The sequence below is a fragment of the Marmota flaviventris genome, chromosome 12, assembly GCF_047511675.1.
Source record: "Marmota flaviventris isolate mMarFla1 chromosome 12, mMarFla1.hap1, whole genome shotgun sequence".
Lineage (NCBI taxonomy): Eukaryota > Metazoa > Chordata > Mammalia > Rodentia > Sciuridae > Marmota > Marmota flaviventris.
Genome location: NC_092509.1, coordinates 53,948,066 through 53,969,304, shown reverse-complemented (window position 1 = coordinate 53,969,304; position 21,239 = coordinate 53,948,066). Strand labels below are relative to the sequence as shown.

Below are 21,239 nucleotides of genomic sequence, written 5' to 3'. Positions count from 1 at the left end.
GGGCTTTAGGAGTCTGGTTGAGGAATTTGGTTCCTAAGCCAATATAATGGAGATTTGGGCCTACTTTTTCTCCTAGTTGGTGCATACTCTCTGGTCTAATGCCTAGGTTCTTGATTTACTTTAAGTTGAGTTCTGTGCAGGGTGAGAGAGAGGGCTTGATTTCATTTTGCTATATATGGATTTCCAGTTTTCCCAGCACCATTTGTTGAAGAGACTATCTTTTCTCCAATGTATGTTTATGGTACCTTTGTCCAGTATGAGATAACTGTATTTACGTGGGTTTGTCTCTGGGTCTTCTATTCTGTTCCATTGGTCTTCATGTCTGTTTTGTTGCCAATATCATACTTTTTTTTTACTATAGCTCTGTAATATAATTTAAGGGATAGCATTGTGATACCTCTTGCTTCACTTTTCTCACTAAGGATTGCTTTGGCTATTCTGGGACTCTTATTTTTCCAAATGAATTTCATGGCTGCATTTCTATTTCTGTGAAGAATATCATTGGAATTGTAGTAGGAACTGCATTAAATCTGTGTAGTGCTTTTGGTAGTATGGCCATTTTGACAATATTAATTCTGCCTATCCAAGAACATGGGAGATCTTTCCATCTTCTAAGGTCTTCTTCAATTTCTTTCCTCAGTGTTCTATGGTTTTCATTGTAGAGGTCTTTTACCTCTTTTATTAGATTGATTCCCCAATTTTTTTGAGGCTATTGTGAATGGGATAGTTTTCCTATTCTCTTTCAGTTGATTCATCACTGGTGTCTAGGAATGCAACTGTTTTATGGGTGATAATTTTATATATTGCTACTTTGCTGAATTCATTTATGAGTTCTAGAAGTTTTCTGATAAAGTTTCTTGGGTCTTCTAAATATAGAATCAAGTTGTCAGCAAATAGGGATAGTCTGAGTACTTCTTTTCCTATTTGTATCCCTTTAATTTCTTTCGTCTGTTTAATTGCTCTGGCTAAAGTTTCCAGGACTACATTGAATAGAAGTGGTGAAAGAGGGCATCCCCTGTCTTGTTCTAGTTTTTAGAGGAAATGCTTTAAAATTGTCTCCATTTAGAATGATGTTGGTCTTGGGTTTGGCATATATAGCTTTTACAATGTTGAGGCATGTTCCTACTATCCCTAGTTTTTTCTACGTTTTGAACATAAATGGATGTTGTATTTTGTGAAATGCTTTTTCTGCATCTCTTGAGATAATCATGTGAGTCTTGTCTTTAAGTCTATTGATGTGATGAATTACATTTATTGATTTCTGTATGTTGAACCAACCTTGCATCTCTGGGTGAATCCCACTTGATCATGGTACACTATTTTTTAAATATGTTTTGGGATGCAACTTGGTAGTATTTTATTAGGAATTTTTGTGTCTTTGTTCACCAGGGATATTGGTCTGAAGTTTCCTTTCCTTGATGTGTCTTTTTATAGTTTTGGCATCAGAGTGATACAAGCTTCATAGAATGAGTTTGGAAGGGTTCCCTCCTTTTCTGTTTCATGGAATAATTTGAAGAGGATTGTTGTGTGTTCTTCTTTAAAGGTTTGGTAGAACTGGGCTGAGAATCCGTCAGTTCTGGGATTTTCTTTGTTGGTAGGCTTTTAATGGCATCTCTATTTCATGGCTTGAAATTAATCTGTTTAAGTTTTCTAAGTCCTTCTGATTCAATTTGGGTAGGTCATATGTCTTTAGAAATTTGTTGATGTCTTCAAGATTTTCTATTTTATTAGAGTATAAACTTTCAAAATGGTTTCTAATTATCATCTCTATCTTAGTAGTGTCCTTCATGATATTTTCTTTTGCAGAAGGAATTTTAGTAATTTGAGTTTTCTCTTTCTCTTTGTATTTTTTTATTTCATTCCTGATTTATTTTGCTATACATTTGTCATCCAATAGTGTATTCTTTAGTATCTAGGTGTTAGAATAGCTTCTATTTTTACCTTATCATTGATCAGAGATATTGGTCTGAAGTTTCCTTTCCTTGATGTATCTTTTTTAAATTTTGGTATTAAAGTGATACAAGCTTCATAGATGATACAATGCAAGGTATTATCTCTATTTTTTTCATATTGCTAAGAGTTGCTTTGTGGCCTAAGATATGGTCTGTTTTAGAGAAGGATTCATGTGCTACTGAGAAGAAAGTGTATTCAGTCATTGATGGATGAAATATTCTATATATGTCAGTTAACTACAAATTATTAATCGTATTTTTTTAGTTATATAGTTTCTTTCTTTAGTTGTTGTTTGGAGGATCTATCCAGTGATGAGAAAGATATGTTAAAGTCACACAGTATTATCATGTTGTGGTCTATTTAATTTCTGAAATTACAAGGGCTTTTTTGATGTATATAGATGCTCCATTGTTTGGGGCATGATGTATATGATTGTTATGTCTCATCGATGTATGATTCCCTGAAGAAGTATAAAACATCCTTCTTTGTCCTTTAAGATTAACTTTGACCTGAAGTCTACTTTATGTGATATGAGGATAGAAACACCTGTTTATTCATGAGATCCACATGAATGATATGTTTTTTCCCCCATCCTTTCACCTTCAGTCTGTTGATGTCTTTGCCTATCTACAGGGAATAGAAAACTATAAAAGTAAAATAGAAGATTTGTTAAACAATCAAATAAAATGTCTACAATAATTGATATAAAGAGGTCAATGAGTTGGTTTGATATCAGAGTAGAAAGAATTAGTGACCTGGAGGTTTGTCGAAAGAAATCTCTATGCGAAATGTGGCATAGAGAGTTTAAAAAAGAATATGGAAAGAAGATGGTAAAACATATAGCAGATAAGTCAGATAGTCTAATATACATTGAAATGGAATCCCATGTAATGAAATGAAAAAATCCATCCCACGAGAATATGTAAAAAAAACCCTAACATATTTATTGTTTGGAATACTAGAGGAAAGGAGAAAAAAATTTGAGACCTTGAAAATATATGACTAAGATCAGAAGATTCCAATCCAGATTCTCACAGTCAAATAATTCCAGGAAGAATATTTTTTGTCAAAAAAATTTACTTTTAGACACAGCATAATAAAAATAAAACTGAAAAACTCAAAAACAATTCATACCCCCGCCCAAACTATCCCGAAATAACCCAATCAAAAAATGGGCAAAGGAACTTTGGGCTTTGAAATCATATCACGTGTGGTCTTAAGGTTGAAGTGCAGTCTAGGGCCTGTGCATATTAGTGGACAACACTTAATAGCTGTGGAGAAAGACAGAATATGAAGAGGAGGAGGATATAAAACTCTTAAGTGTATCTGGAAAGAGATTTGCCCCTCAAGGTGGTAGCAAGGTTCCACAGAAAAAAAGCAAAGCTTGCTGCTGAAGAAGAAGAAGAAGAAGAAGAAGAAGAAGAAGAAGAAGAAGAAGAAGAAGAAGAAGAAGAAGATTTTGATGATGAGGAAACTGAAGAAAAAGCTCCATTGAAGAAATCTATGAGATACTCCAGTCAAAAATGCACAGATATAAAAGCAGAATGGAAAAGACTCAAATCATCAACACCAAGATCCAAAGGCCAAGAATCCTTCAAAAAAAAAAAAAAAACCTCCTAAAACACCAAAAGGCACTAGTTCTGTAGAAGACATTAAAGCAAAAATGCAAGCAAGTATAAAGGTGGTTCTCTTTCCAAAGTGGAAGCCAAGTTCATCAATGATGTGAAAAATTGCTTCCAGATGACTAACCTGTAGGCTATTCAAGATCTCTGGCAGTGGAGGAAGTCTCATTAAGAAAATAGTTTAAACAGTTTGTAAAAAATTTCTGTCTTATTTAATTTCTGTAAACAGTTGGTATCTGGCTGTCCTTTTTATAATGCAAAGTGAGAACTTTCCCTATTGTGTTTGATAAATGTTGTCCAGGTTCCCTTCCCAAGAATGTGTTGTGCAAAATTCCTGTTTAGTTTTTCAAGATAGAACTCCACCCTTTGCTTGGTTTTTAAGTATGTATGGAATGTTATGATAGGACATAGTAGTAATGGTGGTTGGACACAGAAATGGTGGGGAGACAAAAATATATATGTGAAATAAATTCAGTATTTTAATAAAGTAGTACTGTTTCTATTTTTTTTTAAAAAAGAAACACAAATAGTCAACCAATATTGGAAAAAGTCTTCTATTAAGGAAATTCAAATCAAAACTACATTGAGATTTTTACCTCACTCCAGTCAGAATGACAATTATCAAGAACACAAATAATAGGGGCTGGGGCTACAGCTTAGTAGCAGAGTGCTTGCCTATCATGTGAGAGGCACTGGGTTTGATCCTTAGCATCACATAAAAATAAATAAATAAAATAACTTAAAAAATAAATAATTGCTATAACAAAAACACCAGTGTGGGGAAAAATAATTTTTTTTCTTTTTTAAAGACTACAAATAATAATAAATGTTGGTGAGGATTTGGGGAAAAAGGTATACTTATACATTGCTAGTGGAACTGCAAGTTAGTACAACCACTCTGGAAAGCAGTATGGAGATTCCTCAAAAACAAAAACAAAAACAAAAAAACAACTAGGAATGGAATCACTATATGATCCAGCTATCCCAATCTTCAGTATATATCCAAAAGATTTAAAATCAATATACTATAGTGACACATCAATATTTACAATAGTACAATTTGCAATAATCAACCTATTGAACCAAGCTAGGTGCCCTTCAACAGAAGAATGGATAAAGTAAATGTGATACACACACACACACACACACACACACACAATGGGGTAGTACTCCATCATAAAGAACGAAATGATGGCATTTGCTGGTACATGAATGGAACTGAAGACTATCATGCTAAGTGAAATAAGCCAATCCCCAAAAGTCAAAGATTGAATGTCTTCTCTGATATGCAGAAGATAATCCAAAATAAGGAGCAGGAGAAGAGAGAGGAAAAAGAAAAAAATGGAGAGAGAATTTCATCAAAATAGAGGAGGATCAGTAGAATAGATGAAGGGAATTAAGGGGGAGGAGGGAGGTATGGGGTGGCAGGGGATGGTGGAATGAATCTAACCAAACTTTGTAAGTGAATGCATGAATATAGAACAACGAATTCCAACATCAATTATATCCTCAAGATACTAATTTTTAAAAATACTATAAATAAATTGCAGAGAGATCAGTATTATACAGGGAGGGGAACAGAGAGAATGGGGGAGGTGGAAGGGCCAAGGACTGAATTAGAGCAAATGTATTTCACAATATTCTAATTATGTCAAAATGTATCCTAATGTTTTATATGACTAAAAAGAATGAATAAAATTTACATTTAGACACAGCATAATAAAACTGAAGAAAACAAAAGACAAATATTTTAAAGTAGCTGGAAGAAAAAATATTGGATTATTACTTATTTACCTTTTGTAACCTGCTTCTTCTACTCCCACTTTTTAATCTGGCAGCAACCTTTGACCAATGGAGAATGGGGGCTTTTCTGTTACTTTGTGAAGCTAATGCCCAGGTGTATTCTGTTCGTTTGGTGAATAATTTTAAGATACATTCTGCATAACTCCTTGGAGGGACTTGGTGAGACTCTGCTCTGATGTCCTACTGTACTGACAACTTAAAAACTAGATTTCCAGGAGGCTGGAGGCTACAGCGCTTGCCTAGAATGTGCAAGGTCCTGGGTTAAATCTCCTGTACCACACACACACCAAAACAAAACAAAACAAAACACACACACACACAAAATAAGTATATTTAAAAATTTTTTTAGTTGTAGATGAACACAATATTTTTATTTTATTTATTTATTTTTTTGTGGTGCTTAAGGTTGAATCCAGTGCCTCATACATAGTAGGCAAGCGCTCTATCACTGAGCTACAACCCTAGAACAGTAACTATATTTCTTTCCTTCTCTGTTACACTTTTCTTGAACCTAGGCTAAAACGCTTTTGAAGGAGTCACAGGATGAAAGACAATTTCCTAAGACAGTGAAATGATGAAGTGTTGAGAGATTAAAAACTGCCAACAGGCAACAAAAGAAAGAAAATAAAATAGGGAGAACAAAATTTAAAGCAAAAAATAAGAATGTATCAGTAACTATATTAAATGTAACTGGACTTAATGATCTAATTATTAATACTTAATGCTGGTCAAGATAAAACCATAAAAAAACATTTATGGTTCTTATAGGACATATGTTGAAAATATAAGGATACAGAAAGATGAAAGTAAAAGCACAGCCAGGTGTGGTGGTGCATGCCTGTAATCCCAGTGGCTTGGGAGGCTGCAGCACAAGGATCTCAAGTTCAAAGCCAGCCTCAACAACTAAGCGAGGACCTAAGCAACTTAGTGAGACCCTGTCTCAAAATTTAAAAAATAAATTAATAAAAAGGACTGGGTATGTTCTTAACTCAGAAGTTAAGAACCCTGGGTTCAACCTCTATACCAAAAAATAAAAAATAAAAAAGGAAAGCAGGAATAATGACAATAATCTTTCCACCTACCAGTGAGGGTTCACTTGCATTGAGTTGTACTTCCTCAGAGTCTGAATTTTCTGGATCATATACCCATATTACGACATTCTAAAAAAGAAAATGTTTTTGTATTTATTTATATTTTGTACACAATTAGTTTTTAGTTGTGGCAAAATAATCCAAAAATATTTTCATTTATTAAAAAAAATTGAATTATTCCATTTTTTAAAAAATCCAAAGCAGTATTTAATCACTGAAACAAGTCAAAGATTTATGAAGGGTTAAAAATATCCCTTTACATCCTTAAGTAACTAATGTTAAAATTTTATACAAATGTTTATATATCTTTCTTTATACCCATAGACACAGCAATTCCTAATACTAACACACTTTTTTTTTAAAAAAATAATTCTATACATGTTAATTATAACTTATTTTGTCTGACCATTTCAATAGACATCTAATTGTTTATTTTTTATTAACTAGATAATTTATTTGCATAGTTAAAAATGAATTATATTAAAATATGTAGCAAAAGCAGTTTCTATTACCCTGTACTCCATTACTCGTTTCCCATAATTTTTGTGAATAGTAAATAATTTTTCCTCCATTTGATACAAATGCTAGCTTACTAAATACACATTTTTGAACCTTATATTTTTTTCACTTAATTATATTTTAGAGATTTTTACATGTTATCATTAATTTTTCTTTACACACTCTCATTAATTTTTCAGCTTTACATATTCTTGTTAAATTTTCATTAATTTTTATTCTAAATCATGAAGAAACCATAGATGTTTCACTTTTATTTCCTTTTCCTGTTTTTTATTAGGTTGTTAACTTTAATATTTATTTTTTAGGTTTTTTTTTTAAGGTGGACACGATATCTTTATTTTATTTTAATGTGGTGCTGAGGATCGAACCCAGCACCCCGCGCATGCCAGACGAGTGCGTCACCGCTTGAGCCACATCCCAAGCCCTAGATTGTTAATTTTAAAAAATTTATTTGTGGGTGGTGAAATTTGATGAGCCAGAGGGAGGCAGCATTCTGTGTCGCTCTGTGATCCAGATCTCACCTAGTTGGAATACTGCATCTCTGAGAGTGTTAGGGGACCCCTATACAGCTGCTCTCTGCAGAAATCACCAGCGCTGTGACCCCCTGCAGGGCTCTGGGCCTCAGCGTTAGAGCAGGACCCCTGGTTCCCAACACCCAAGTCTGAAATTCTAGCTAACGCAGGGCTCCCGAGCTCCTTAGCAGATCAACACATCTGCAGATCTCCAAGGCTTTGTTCTGCTCCCATGCAGGTCACTCAGCTGCTACCTACCCACAGCACAATGCCATTCCCTGGCTCCCCCTACCTCATCAGATACCCCAACGCTGAAAGCAGACCGCTTCCATCTTGGCTCAACATTCTTGCCATATTAGGTGGGGGCAGCTCCCAGATTGAATCTCGAGCAGCCAGGTACCAGGTTTTCAACCTTCCCCTCTCCCCAGTGGTGGTAACCCAACACAGTAGCTGCCCAACACTGGTGCACATTGTGACCAGAGTGCTGCCCACAGGAGTCCCGGAGTGAGAGGTTACTCAGTTGGGAATTGCTAAGGGAGAGGGAGATGGGGCTAAAGTCTGGAGCCTAACAGAGAGACCAGGAATTGGGAAATCTCCAGGCAAGATAGGTAGATAGTACCGGGTGCTCAAGTCATATAAGCAGTCCCAAAAAGAGACCCGTGAGGTGCAGGAGGTGCAGTCTTCCTGCAGGGACTGGCAGGTGCCACTCCCGCTTCCAGTCACCCTACACCAGGACCAGCCTTCCCACCCTGGTTACCTCCACCAGCCTGATGGCAGAGACACCAGCTTACAACAGACAACCCCACCTATTGGATGAGAAGAGAAGCAGGAAGGAAAGATATGGATCTCTAAAACTAGCAACAACCCTGGTTTCTTCCTTCAGAATTTTTTTTTTCCTCTTCTACCCCTTTATGCTCCGGCCCTCACACCCCCAACATATGTGAAACCAAGAAGTTTGCATGAAATAGAATTTTGCGGACTAAGACATCTGAATAATATAATATAGAGGTGTTGTATATGCCCTTTCCCCCTTTTTCTTCTTTCATTTTCTTTCCCCCTCCAAATTTTACCATTTTAATATCCTGTATTTTTGTAAATACATATGTATGTTTGTTTTATGCACTCTACTGTCTTCCCACGTACCTGCCTACCCTAAATTACTTCCTGTCTATTCTCTTGCTACTAACCCTCTTTATTAAATTTCTCTTTCACACTTCCTAAGATCTATTAACTCTAAATCCTCACATCCTATCTCCTCAGCATATCGTCCTATGCCTCACCCCCAGTTCATTGACAAACATCAGAAACTGTAAACCTTTTTATAAAACTACTGATTATATTTTAGATAACAATTGAATCCAACATTTTTGTACATTGAGACTAAACTGTAAACGTCTTAATAACAACAAATTGTTATAGGTGGTATATAGTTGATATTGGGATCTGTTAACATTGTCCTTCCCCACAGAGGAGGGGTCTTGGAATCCTACAAGAGCACTGCAAGCCTATAGAGTAAAAACAATAACATCCCAAACCCACAGAGCTGGAAAGGAAGACACCCAAGCAACATGAAAAGACAAGGGAAGAAAGTGCCCCAAACAAATCAAGTCACCACATCATTAGAATCACTGGCAGCCACAACAGAGGAAATGACAGAGAAGGAGTTCAGGATGTACATGGTTAAAATGTCCTGTGAACTCAAGGAAGATATAAGAAAGCAAATACAAGCAGTGAAAGATCACTTTGATAAGGAGCTACATAAACAAATACAGGAAGCAAAAAGATCACCTCAACAGGGAGATAGAAGTTCTAAAAAAAAAAAAAATCCAAACAGAAATCCTTGAAATGAAAGAAACAATAAACCAAGTCAAAAGCTTAAATGAAAGCATCACCAACAGAGTAAACCACTTGGAAGATAGGACATCAGACAATGATGATAAAATATATAATCTTGAAAAGAACATAGACACACAGTGATAATGGTAAGAAACCATGAGCAGAACATTCAAGAAATATGGGATAGCATAAAAAGCATAAAAATTTAAGAGTCATTGGGATAGAGGAAGGCATAGAGGTCCAAACCAAAGGAATGAACAATCTATTCAATGAAATATCAGAAAATTTTCCAAACATGAAAAATGAATTGGAAATCTAAATTCAAGAAGTTTATAGGATTCAGAATGTACAAAATCACAACAGATCCACACCAAGGCACATTATAATTAAAATGCCCAACATAAAATATAAGGAAAGAATTTTAAAAGCCATAAGAGAAAGGAATCAGATTACATATAGGGGAAAACCAATTAGGATAATGGCATATTTTTCAGCACAGATTTTTCAGACCCTGAAAGATAGAGAAGATCCTGGAACAACATATATCAAGCTCTGAAAGAAAATGGGTGGCAACCAAGAATCTTGTATCCAGCAAAATTACGCTTTAGATTTGAAGATGAAATAAAGACCTTCCATAATAAACAAAAGTTAAAAAGAATTTATAGCTAGAAAACATCCTTGGCAAAATATTCCATAAAGAAGAAACGAAAAACAACAATGAAAACCAGCAGAGGGAGGTAGTACCCTAAAGGAAAAACTAATCAAAGAAGAAAATCAAGTCAAGTTAAATAACAAAAATAAAGAAATATGGCTGGACATACAAACCATGTCTCAATGATAACCCTGAATATTCATGGCTTAAACTCACTGATAAAAAGGCATAGGCTAGCAGACTGGATTTTAAAAAAGGACCCAACAATATGCTGCCTACAGGACACTCATCTGATAGGAAAAGACATACACAGAATGAAGGTGAAAGGTTGGGAAAAATCATACCACTCACATGGACTGCGGAAGCAAGCAGAGATTTCCATCCTCATATCAAATAAAGTAGACTTCAAGCCAAAATTAATCAAAAGGGACAAAGATGGACATTACATACTGCTCAAGGGAATCATACACCAACAAGACATAACAATCATAAATATATATGCCTCAAACAATGGTGCAGCTATGTTCATCAAACAAATTCTTCTCAAGTTCAAGAGTCAAATTGACCACAACACAATAATCTTGGGTGACTTTAGCACACCTCTCTCACCACTGGATAGATCTTCCAAACAAAAGTTTAATAAAGAAACTATAGAACTCAATAATACAATCAATAACTTGGACTTAACTGACATATATAGAGTATTTCAACCTTCATCAAGCAGATACACTTTCTTCTCAGCAGCACATGGATCCTTCTCTAAAATAGACCATATAATATGCCACAAAGCAACTCTTAGAAAATACAAAAAAGTAGAGATACTACCATGCATTTTATCAGATCATAATGGAATAAAATAGGAAATCAATGAAAAAATAAAAAATAAAAATTTCTCCATCACCTGGAGACTAAACAATATGATACTGAATGAACAATGGGTAATGAATACACCAAGGAGGAGATTAAAAAATTCTTAGAGGCAAATGAGAACATAGACACAACATATAGAAATCTCTGGGACACTATGAAAGCAGTACTAAGAGGAAAATTCATTGTATGGAGTTATTCCTTAAAAGAAGAAAAAGTCAACAAATAAATGACCTCACACTACATCTCAAAGCCCTAGAAAAAGAAGAACAAATCAGCAGCAAAAGCAGTAGATGGCAAGAAATAATTAAAATTAGAGATGAAATCTAAACAAAAGAAAAAATTGACAAAATAAAAAGTTGGTTCTTTGAAAAAATAAATAAAATTGACAGACCCTTAGCCATGCTAATGAAGAGAAGGAGAGAGAAAAATCAAATTACCACATACGTGATGAAAAAGGTAATATCACAACAGACAATACAAAAATACAGATAATTAGAAATTATTTTGAAAACTTATACTTCAATAAAATAGAAGATATTGAAAGCATCGACAAATTTCTTCCCAGATTGAATCAGGAAGATATACACAATTTAAACAGACCAATATCAAGTGATGAAATAGAAGACACCATCAGAAGCTTACCAATCAAGAAAAGCCCAGGACCGGATGGATACACAACTGAGTTCTACAAGACCTTTCAAGAAGAACTAATACCAATACTCTTAAATTTATTTCAGGAAATAGAAAAAGAGGGAGCACTTCCAAACTCATTCTATGAGGCCAATATCACCCTGATTCCAAAACCAGGCAAAGACACATCAAAGAAAGAAAACTTCAGATCAATATCTCTAATGAACATAGATGCAAAAATTCTCAATAAAATTCTGGCAAGTTAAATACAAAAACTTATCAAAAAGATCGTGCACCACAATCAAGTGGGATTCATCCCAGGGATGCAAGGTTGGTTCAACATATGGAAATCAATAAATGTAATTTATCACATCAATAGATTCAAAGATAAAAGTCATATGATCATTTCAATAGATGCAGAAAAAGCATTTGACAAAATACAGCACCCCTTCATGTTGAAAACACTAGATAAACTAGGGATAACAAGAACATATCTCAACATTGTAAAGGCTATCTACAATAAGCCTCTGGCCAACATCATTCTAAATGGAGAAAAATTGAAGGCATTCCCTCTAAAAACTGGAAAAAGACAGGGATCCCCTCTTTCACCACTTCTGTTTAACATAGTTCTTGAAACACTGGCCAGAGCAATTAGACAGACAAAAGAAATTAAAGGGATACATATAGGAAGAAAAGAACTTAAATTAGCACTATTTGCTGACACTATGATTCTATACCTAGAAGACCCAAAAAGCTCCACCAGAAAACTTCTAGAACTATTAAATGAATTCAGCAAAATAGCAGGATATAAAATCAACACCCATAAATCAAAGGCATTTATGTATATCAGTGACAAATCCTCTGAGAAGAAAATGAGGAAAACTACCCCATTTTCAATAGCCTAAAACAAAACAAAACAAAAACTTGGGAATCAACTTAAAGAAAGAGGTGAAAGATCTATACAATGAAAACTACAGAATCCTAAAGAAAGAAATCTAAGAAGTCCTTAGAAGATGGAAAGATCTACCTTGCTCTTGGATAGGCAGAATTAATATTATCAAAATGACCATACTACCAAAAACGCTTTACAGATTTGATTCAATTCCCATCAAAATCCCAATGGCATTCCTCATAGAAATAGAAAAGCAATCATGAAATTCATCTGGAAAAATAAGAGACTCAAAATAGCTAAAGCAATCCTTAGCAGGAAGAATGAAGCAGGTGGCATCACTAAACCAGATATTAAACTATACTACAGGGCAATGGTAACAAAAACAGCATGGTATTGACACCAAAACAGAATGGTAGACCCATGGTACAGAATAGAGGACACAGAGACTAACCCACAAAATTACAATTATCTTATATTAGACAAAGTCACCAAAAACATGATAGGAGAAAAGATAGCATCTTCAACAAATGGTGCTGGGAAAACTGGAAATCCATATGCAACAAAATGAAATTAAATCCCTATCTCTCACCATGCACAAGACTCAATTCAAAGTGGATCAAAGATCTAGGAATAAAACCAGAGACTCTGAGTCTAATAGAAGAAAAAGTAGGCCCTAATCTTCATCATGTGGGATTAGACCCCGACTTCCTTAATAAGACTCCTATGGTGCAAGAATTAAAACCAAAAATCAATAAATAGTATGGACTCAAACTAAAAAGTTTCTCCTCAGCAAAAGAAGTAATCTGTGAGGTGAATAAAGAGCCTACATTTTGGGAGCAAATTATTACCTCTCACACATCAGATAGAGCACTAATCTCTAGGGTATATAAAGAACTCAAAAAGCTAAGCACCAAAAAAATAAATAACCCAATCAATAAATCAGCCAAGGACCTGAGTAGACACTTCTCAGAAGAGAATGTACAAATACATGAAAAAAAGTTCATTATCTCTAGCAATTAGAGAAATGCAAATCAAAACTACTCTAAGATTTCATCTCACTCCAGTCAGAATGGCAGCTAATATGAGGACAAACAACAGTAAGTGTTGATGAGGTTGTGGGGGAAAAGGTACACTCATACATTGCTGGTGGGACTGCAAATTTATGCAGCCAATATGGAAAGCAATATGGAGATTCCTTGGAAAACTGGGAATGGAACCATAATTTGACCCAGCTATCCCTCTCCTCGGTCTATATCCAAAGGACTTAAAAACAGCATACTACAGGGACACAGCCACATCAATGTTTATAGCAGCACAATTCACAATACCTAAACTGTGGAACCAACCTAGATGCCCTTCAGTAGGTGAATGGATTAAAATATGTGGCATATATACACAATGGAATAGTAGTCAGAAATAAAAGAAAATAAAATCATGGCATTTGCAAGTAAATGGATGGAGTTGGAGAAGATGTGAAGTTATCCAATCCCAAAAAGACAAATGCCAAATGTTTTCTCTGATATAAGGTGGCTGACTCGTAGTGGGGTAGGGCCGGGGAGCATAGGAGGAATAGACAAACTCCAGATAGGGCAGAGGGGTGGGAAGGGAAGAGATGGGGCAGGGGGTTAGCAATGATGGTGGAATGTGATAGACATCATTATCCAAAGTACATGTATGAAGACATGAACTGGTGTGAACATATATACAGAGATATAAAAAATTGTGCTCCAAATGTGTAATAAGAATTGTAATGCATTCCACTGTCATGTATTTAAAAAATAAAATCAACTAATAAAAAAAAGAAATCAACTAAAGATAAATCATACCCTTATTAAAGCTTAACTGACAATCAAAATTGTTATCACAAGTAAGCAAGTATGGTAAACAGAAGAATCAGAACCTTAATAATATGTGATTTAAAAGAATCTACATTTAAATTGATATGAAACACAGAAAAGTAAGAAACGAAAAAAAGATTTCATGAAAAAGAAAGGAAATTTTAAAAGCCAAATAAAATTTTCAGGCATATGTGCATGCGCACATGCACACACACACACACACACACACAAAATGGACTTTAGTTTTCTCAAATAGCACTATATAAGATATAGAAAGGCAACAGAATGGTGAGCAATTTGAGACTATAAGGTTTTTGTTTTGATTTTTGCTTTTAAAAATTACATTTCTGGCTGAGCTGTTGGTGTATGCCTGTAATCCCAGCAACTTGGGAGGCTGAGAGAGGAGTTCAAATGCAGCCTCAGCAAAAGCAAGGTGCTAAGCAATTCAGTGAGACCTTGTCTCTAAATAAAATACAAAATATGGCTGGGGATGTAGGTCAGTAGAGGCTGAGTGCCCTTGAGTTCAATCTTTGGTAACCCCCACAAAAAAATTACATTTCTAACTACTAAAAAAATTTTTGTGAAAATTTATTTCCATATTAAGAATTAATTTTTTTAGTTATTCAGGTTGTATTTCTCCACCTATATTTCATTTTCTCCTGACTTATGATAATTTTTTACTATGTTATCTATCATTTATTTGTCTTTTAATTTTATGGAGTAAAAATTACCATATTTTTTTTCTCAATTTTGTGGTATAGTTTAAAAGGTCTCCAATTATTAATTATAAGATAATTCATCTGTTTTCTTTGGTTTTACTGTATTTACCTATTTAACCCATTTCAAATTTATTTTGATGTATCGTGTAAGGTCTGATTATAACTTTTTTTTTAATGGCTATTCCATGATCTTACCACCTTTATTGACTAGTCTATCTCCTCCCCACTAATTTGGGAAGGAGATGGACTAGTCATCTTATATGTAATTGTTGACTAAAGACTGAAATGTATTTTGGTTATTTCTAGATTGCTATGCTTTCTGTTGATCTTGATTTCCTTGCCAAGAGTTAGTATCTCACAGTTTATCTTTTACAGAGGCTTCATGGTATATTTATTTCCTGGTATAACCTGTACCCTCTCCCTTTTCTTCTTATTAAATTTTTCTGGAAACTATTTGTTTGATTTTGGTTATCCATAGGAACTCTGGAAGCACCTTGTTATGGTTTTGATATTAGGTGTCTCCCAAAAGTTCATGTGTGAGTCACTGCAAGAAGGTTTAGAGGTGAAATTGTTGGGTTATAATAGCCTTAACTTAATCAGCGCATTTATTTGCTGATAGGGATTACTTTGGTGAGGACTGTAGGCAGGTAGGATGTGGCTGGAGGAGGTGGGCCCCTGGGGGCATGCCTTCCAGCTTTGTATTTTGTCCATGGTGAGGGGAGCTGTCTTTCTCTACTTCCCGGTGTGATGTTCTGTGATGTTCTACCACACTCTTCCACCATGATGTTTTGTTTCACCTCCAGCCCTGGGGAATGGAATTAATGGCTAGGACTGAGACGTCTGAAACTGTGAACCCCCAAATAAAACTTTTCCACCTTTTGCAAGGCCTTTTGGTCACAGCAACAAAAAAGCTGACTAAAACACACCTGTCGAGTTCTGAACTAATGCAGTTTTTATTAAGATGACATTGCATTTATGAATTTCCCTCATATGTTTATGTGGTAGAACACATATATCAATAAAGTAAGAGTTCTGAAGAGTTTTCATATGGATCTCTTATACTTTAGTCAGTAAATTCAACATGAGAGATTGACAAGTAGATTGATATTATTTGCTGTGGGAATTGTACCAGGTTCAAATCAGATAAACCAGCTCCCATGGTAGGCAAAAGTTCAACTGGCTTTACCTCATCTCAGCAGTGGCTTCTATGGCTCAAGTTTGTTCCTCTTCTGTCCTCCCTTCTATTTTCATGGGATAACCCCCTCCACTTTTTGTCCCCTTATTTTACTCTAGTTTCTATATATGAGAGAAAATATTAGATCCTTGACTTTCGAAGTTTGGCTTATTTCACTTTTTAGCATGATGTTTTCCAGTTCCATTCAATTCCCAGTAAACAACAATTTCATTCTTTAAGGGCTGAGTAAAATTCAATTATGTATCTATATCACATTTTCTTTAACTGTTCCTCTGCTGATGGGTACCTGGGCTACTTCCATAACTTGGCTATTGTGAATTGCACTGTTATAAACATTGGTGTGCCTGTATCACTATAGTATGCTGATTTTAGTTATTTTGCATGAAAACCAAGGAGTGGGGATAGCTGGGTCATAGGATGTTTTCATGTCCAGTCTTTTGAGAAATACTCCATACTGCCTTCCAAAGTGGTTGTACTAATTTGCAGTACCACCAACAATGTTTGAATGTACAGTTCCCCCAACATCTTTAGCAGCATTTGTTATTATTTGTATTCTTGATGACTGCCATTCTAACTGCACTGAGAAAAAAAATCTCAATGTAGTTTTGATTTGTATTTCTGTGACTGCCAGGGATGTTGAACATTTTTAAATATATTTGTATTTATTCTTTTGAGAGATTTCTGTTAACATCATTTGCCCATTTATTGTTTGGGTTATTTATTTGTTTGGTGCTAAATTTCTTGAGTTTTTCATAGATTTTGTATAATAATCCCCTGTGTGAAGAATAGCTGGCAAAGATTTTCCCCCAGTTTGTAAGCTCTCTTTTCATGCACTTAATTGTTTCCTTTGCTGTGCAGAACTTTTTAATTTGACAGCATCCCATTTATTGATTCTTTGTTTTATTTCTTGAGTTGTAGTGGTCTTGTTTAAAAAGTTGATTTTTCACAGTACCAACATGTTCAAGTGTTGAGCCTATGTTTCCTTCTAGCAGCAGTTGCAAAGTTTCTGGTCTAATTCATAGGTCTTTGATCCACTCTGAGTTGACTTTTGTACCAGACCAAAGATAGGGATCTAGTTTAAGTCTTTCACATAAGGGTGAAATGGTGTTTTCCTAACACCATTTGTTTAAAAGACTACCTTTCCCCCAACATGTTTTTGGCACCTTTGTCAAGTATCAGATGATTGTATCTATATAGGTTTCTGTCTTCTATTACATTGGTTCTCATATCTTTTTGATGTTAATACCATCATGTTTTTGCTACTAAAGACCAGACATGGTAAGCCTTCCAGTTTTGCTCTTGTTGCTCAGTATTTCTTTGTCTATTCTGGTTCTTTTATTCTTCCTTATGAACTTTAGGGCTGATTTTTCTAGTTTTGTGAAGAATGCCATTGGTATTTTGATAGGAATTACATTGAAACTGTATATTGTTTTGGGTACTATGGCCATTTTGACAATATTGATTCTGCCTATCCAAGGACATGGGAGGTCCTTCTGTCTTCTAAGGTCATGTTCTATTTCTTCAGTGTTCTGTAGTTTTCATTGTAGAGGTCGTTCATCTCCATGGTTAGATTTATTCCCTAGTATTTTTTTGAGGTCATTGTGAATGGAATTATTTTTCTGATTTCTTGATCATCAGATTCATTATAGGGGTATAGAAAAACTATTGAATTTATGTATATTGAGCTGTGTTCTGTCACATTGCTAAACTTGTTTATCAGCTGTACAATTCTTCTGGCAGAGTTTTTTTTTTTTTCTAGATATAGAATCATGTCATAAACAGAGATAATTTGACTTCTTGTTTTCCTCTTTGTATCCCTTTAATTTCTTTCTCTTGCCTGGTTGCTCTGGCTAGAATTTCAATAACTATATTAAATAGAAGAGAGTGTACAACCTGCTCTTGTCCCTGATATATGGCATCCATGACACCAAGCACCACAAAAACAGAAATATTTGGTTCAGAAATGAATAAAAAACCAATGCTCTCAGGATTTTTCCATTCAGTATAATGTTGGCTTTGGATTTGTTGCATGTAGCCATTATGATGTTGAGGCAGTTTCTTTTTATCCCTATTTTCCTTAGCATTTCCAACATGAATGCGTGCTGTATTTTGTTGAAGGCTTTTTTCTTCATCTATTGAGATGACCATGTGATTCTTGTTCTTAATTATATTTACATTTGGTGAATTATATTTATTGATTTCCATGTTGAACCCAACTTGAATCCCTTGGATGAGACCAACTTGATTATGTTATATTATCTTCTTAATGTGTTTTTTAACATGGATTACTAATATTTTATGAAGGATTTTTGCATCTATGTTCATCACACACACATTGGTCTGCAGTTTCTTTCCTTTGGTGTGTCTTTGGTTTTGTTATCGGGTGATAGTAGCTAATAAATTTGGTAGCATTACCCCTCCCCAATATTTTTAGTTGTAAATGGACACAATATCTTCATTTTTTTAAATGTGATGCTGAGAGTCAAACCCAGTGACTCACACATACTAGGTAAGCTCTCTACCACTAAGCCACAACCAGAGCCCCTCCCTTTTTCTTTTATGGAATAATTTGAGGAATGTTGGCATCAGTTCTTCTTTAAAGGTTTGGAAGAACTCAACTGAGAATCCATCTGGTCCTGGCATTTTCCCTTGTGGGAAGGTTTTCTATACTACTTTAATCCCATTGCTTGAGATTGTTCATTTAAATTTTCTATATTCTCTTAGTTCACTTTGGGTAGGTCATATGTGTCTATGAATGTGTCAATTTCTTCTAGGTTTTACAGCTTATTGGAGTATAAATTTTCAAAATAGTTCCTAATGATTCTCTGAATTTTAGAGGTATCTGTGTTGATTTTTCTTTTTTTCTGTCTCTAATTTTGTTGATTTAGTTTTTTCTCTCTTTTGATTAGTTTGACAAATGGCTTATCAATGTTGTTTATCTTTTCAAAGAACCAACTCTTTGTTTCATTGATCCTTTGTGTTGATTTTGCTTTTCTAGGGCCTTGAGGAGTAACATTAGATTGTATACTTGGGATCTTTCTGAATATATATATTTTTAAATGTAGGCTTTCAATGGTATAAACTTTCCTCTTAGAACTGCCTTCATACTGTCCCAAAGCTTTTGGTACATTGTATCTCTGTTCGTACTTGTTTCAAATAATATTTTGTTTCCCCTGATTTCTTCTATGATCCAGTCCTCATTCAAAGGTGTATTACTTACTCTCTATGTGTTAAAGTGGGTTTTTTTTTGTTGTTGTTGTTATTGATTTCTAATTTCATTGCATTGTAATCTGATAGGATGCAAGGAATTATCTCTAATTTTTTTTGTATTTCTAAGACTTTCTTTTTGTTCTAAAGTGTGTTTTTTTTGGAGTCATTAATCTTTATTATAATTAGTCTTTTGAATTATTTATCCAGTATTTCATCAACTTCAATATGTATGCAGTAAGTTGCTGGTGAATTATGAATGCTGTTGGGTGCAGAGCAGGCTGAACTGTGTTGTCTGCAGGGCAGGCTGAACAGATGTTGGCTGCAAGATAGCCCACACACTCAAACCCCCCTCTATTTGGTCCTTTATCACCTGTTTGCCTCAAGTCTGAACATTCAACCCTGCTCAAGGCTGAACACTTAACCCCCTCTTGAGCCAACAAGGCAGCTTGCAGACCCAGAGGTCCCATTAGATTTGGGCTATAAAAACTCCCTCCTGCCAGGCTCCCTCTCTCTTGCTCTCTCTCTCTTGCTCTTTATCTTTCTTGCATGCGCTCTCTGTCTCTCTCTTGCTCTTGCTCTCTCCCTGTTCATCTCTTCTCTTCTTTCTCTTTCTCTCTCTCTCTCTCTTTCCTTCTTTCTTTTCTCTTTGTTGCACTGCTGCAATAAAGATCTTTTGTTTGCTCCAAGTGTTGTGGTCACTTTCCTTTCAAATGCTACCTTGTTTTTAAATATTTCTTATATTCCTTTGTTAAAGTTTGTGCCTACTGGGATAGTCTTCCATTTTTATGCAAGGGCCCTCTTAGGGCACAGTTTTCTCTTGGCAAAGTTTTTTGAGACACTAGCTTATTGTTAATTGTTGAATGTATTTCCAGGTGGATTTCACAGTATTGTTTCCCTGCCCCAGGGGAAACAATTTATTTAGTGATAAATGTACTTTGATACAGTGTATACTGTGTCACATCTTGCAGATCCCACTTTCTCTGCAGATCTCACAAAATGGGGTCCTTCTAGTAGGTCAGGCAGTTGTGCTGTATAGAGCAAGGCATATGGGGTACAGTTTCTGTGATTGATCTTCTAGAATTGATAACTCTGTATGTTCTTAGAGTATGGGAGCAACATAATTTGAGGGCCCTCATAGGTGTGGTATCCACAGTCTTTGTGTTATTTTTCTTTGCTGTTGCTGTAACAGAGAATGTTCCATGACTGGGAACTGAGGCCCCTCTCTAACCATTCCGACTTGGGCCTGGTCATTGGCTTGGGGTTTTTGTCTTTCTTTCTTTTTGTTTTAAATATTGCTGGAGTTTGAGCAGCATTAGGTTGTGTGGGGAGTAGGTGTTCTGTGTAGCTTAGCAGCAAAGTATGTATCCCATGAACTTTTAGTGTCATCCTAGTTTCCCAGCACCTCACAGAAAAGGGGGAATAAACTACAGCAACAACAGCAGTGAGCAATAGACAAGCATTGAAATAGATAAGCAGGGGCCAAATATGGCATCCATGACACCAAGCACCACAAAACCAGAAATATTTGGTTCAGAAATGAACAAAAACCAAAAAAATTGATCTAGCATTAAAGTAAATACCATGTCAACTATGACGTCTACAATACTAATTATTGCAACATGAATGGTGGGGGCTGAAATTATATAAACTAAATAGTTTTAAAATGTAGTAAAATACAGTTTACTAAGAAGAAAGGATGGGGGAAGGAACACAAAATAAAATTCAGAATATCGAAGAGTTGAAAAGAGAGAAAGCAGAAGATAGGCAACAGGTAAGGTATAAGGAAGGAAGAAAAAGAAAATAAAGAGAGAATAAGAAAGACTTAGCTATTAAGAGGAAAAAGATAGGAGTGAAAGTAACAACAACAACAACAACAAAAAACCCAGAAGCACAAAAA

At 35.1% G+C, this 21,239-nt stretch overlaps 1 protein-coding gene and 1 pseudogene across 1 annotated transcript in view; one reads left to right on the top strand and one right to left on the bottom strand.

Annotated features, from left to right (window-relative positions):
* Catspere (catsper channel auxiliary subunit epsilon) overlaps positions 1-21,239 on the bottom strand; it is a 158,413-nt gene that overhangs the window by 111,712 nt on the left and 25,462 nt on the right. The window contains exon 7 of the mRNA XM_071619668.1: positions 6,461-6,538. Coding sequence (XP_071475769.1) covers positions 6,461-6,538 — 78 coding nt within the window. The remainder of the gene's footprint in view (positions 1-6,460; positions 6,539-21,239) is intronic.
* Positions 3,125-3,747, top strand: LOC114087044 (nucleophosmin pseudogene; annotated as a pseudogene).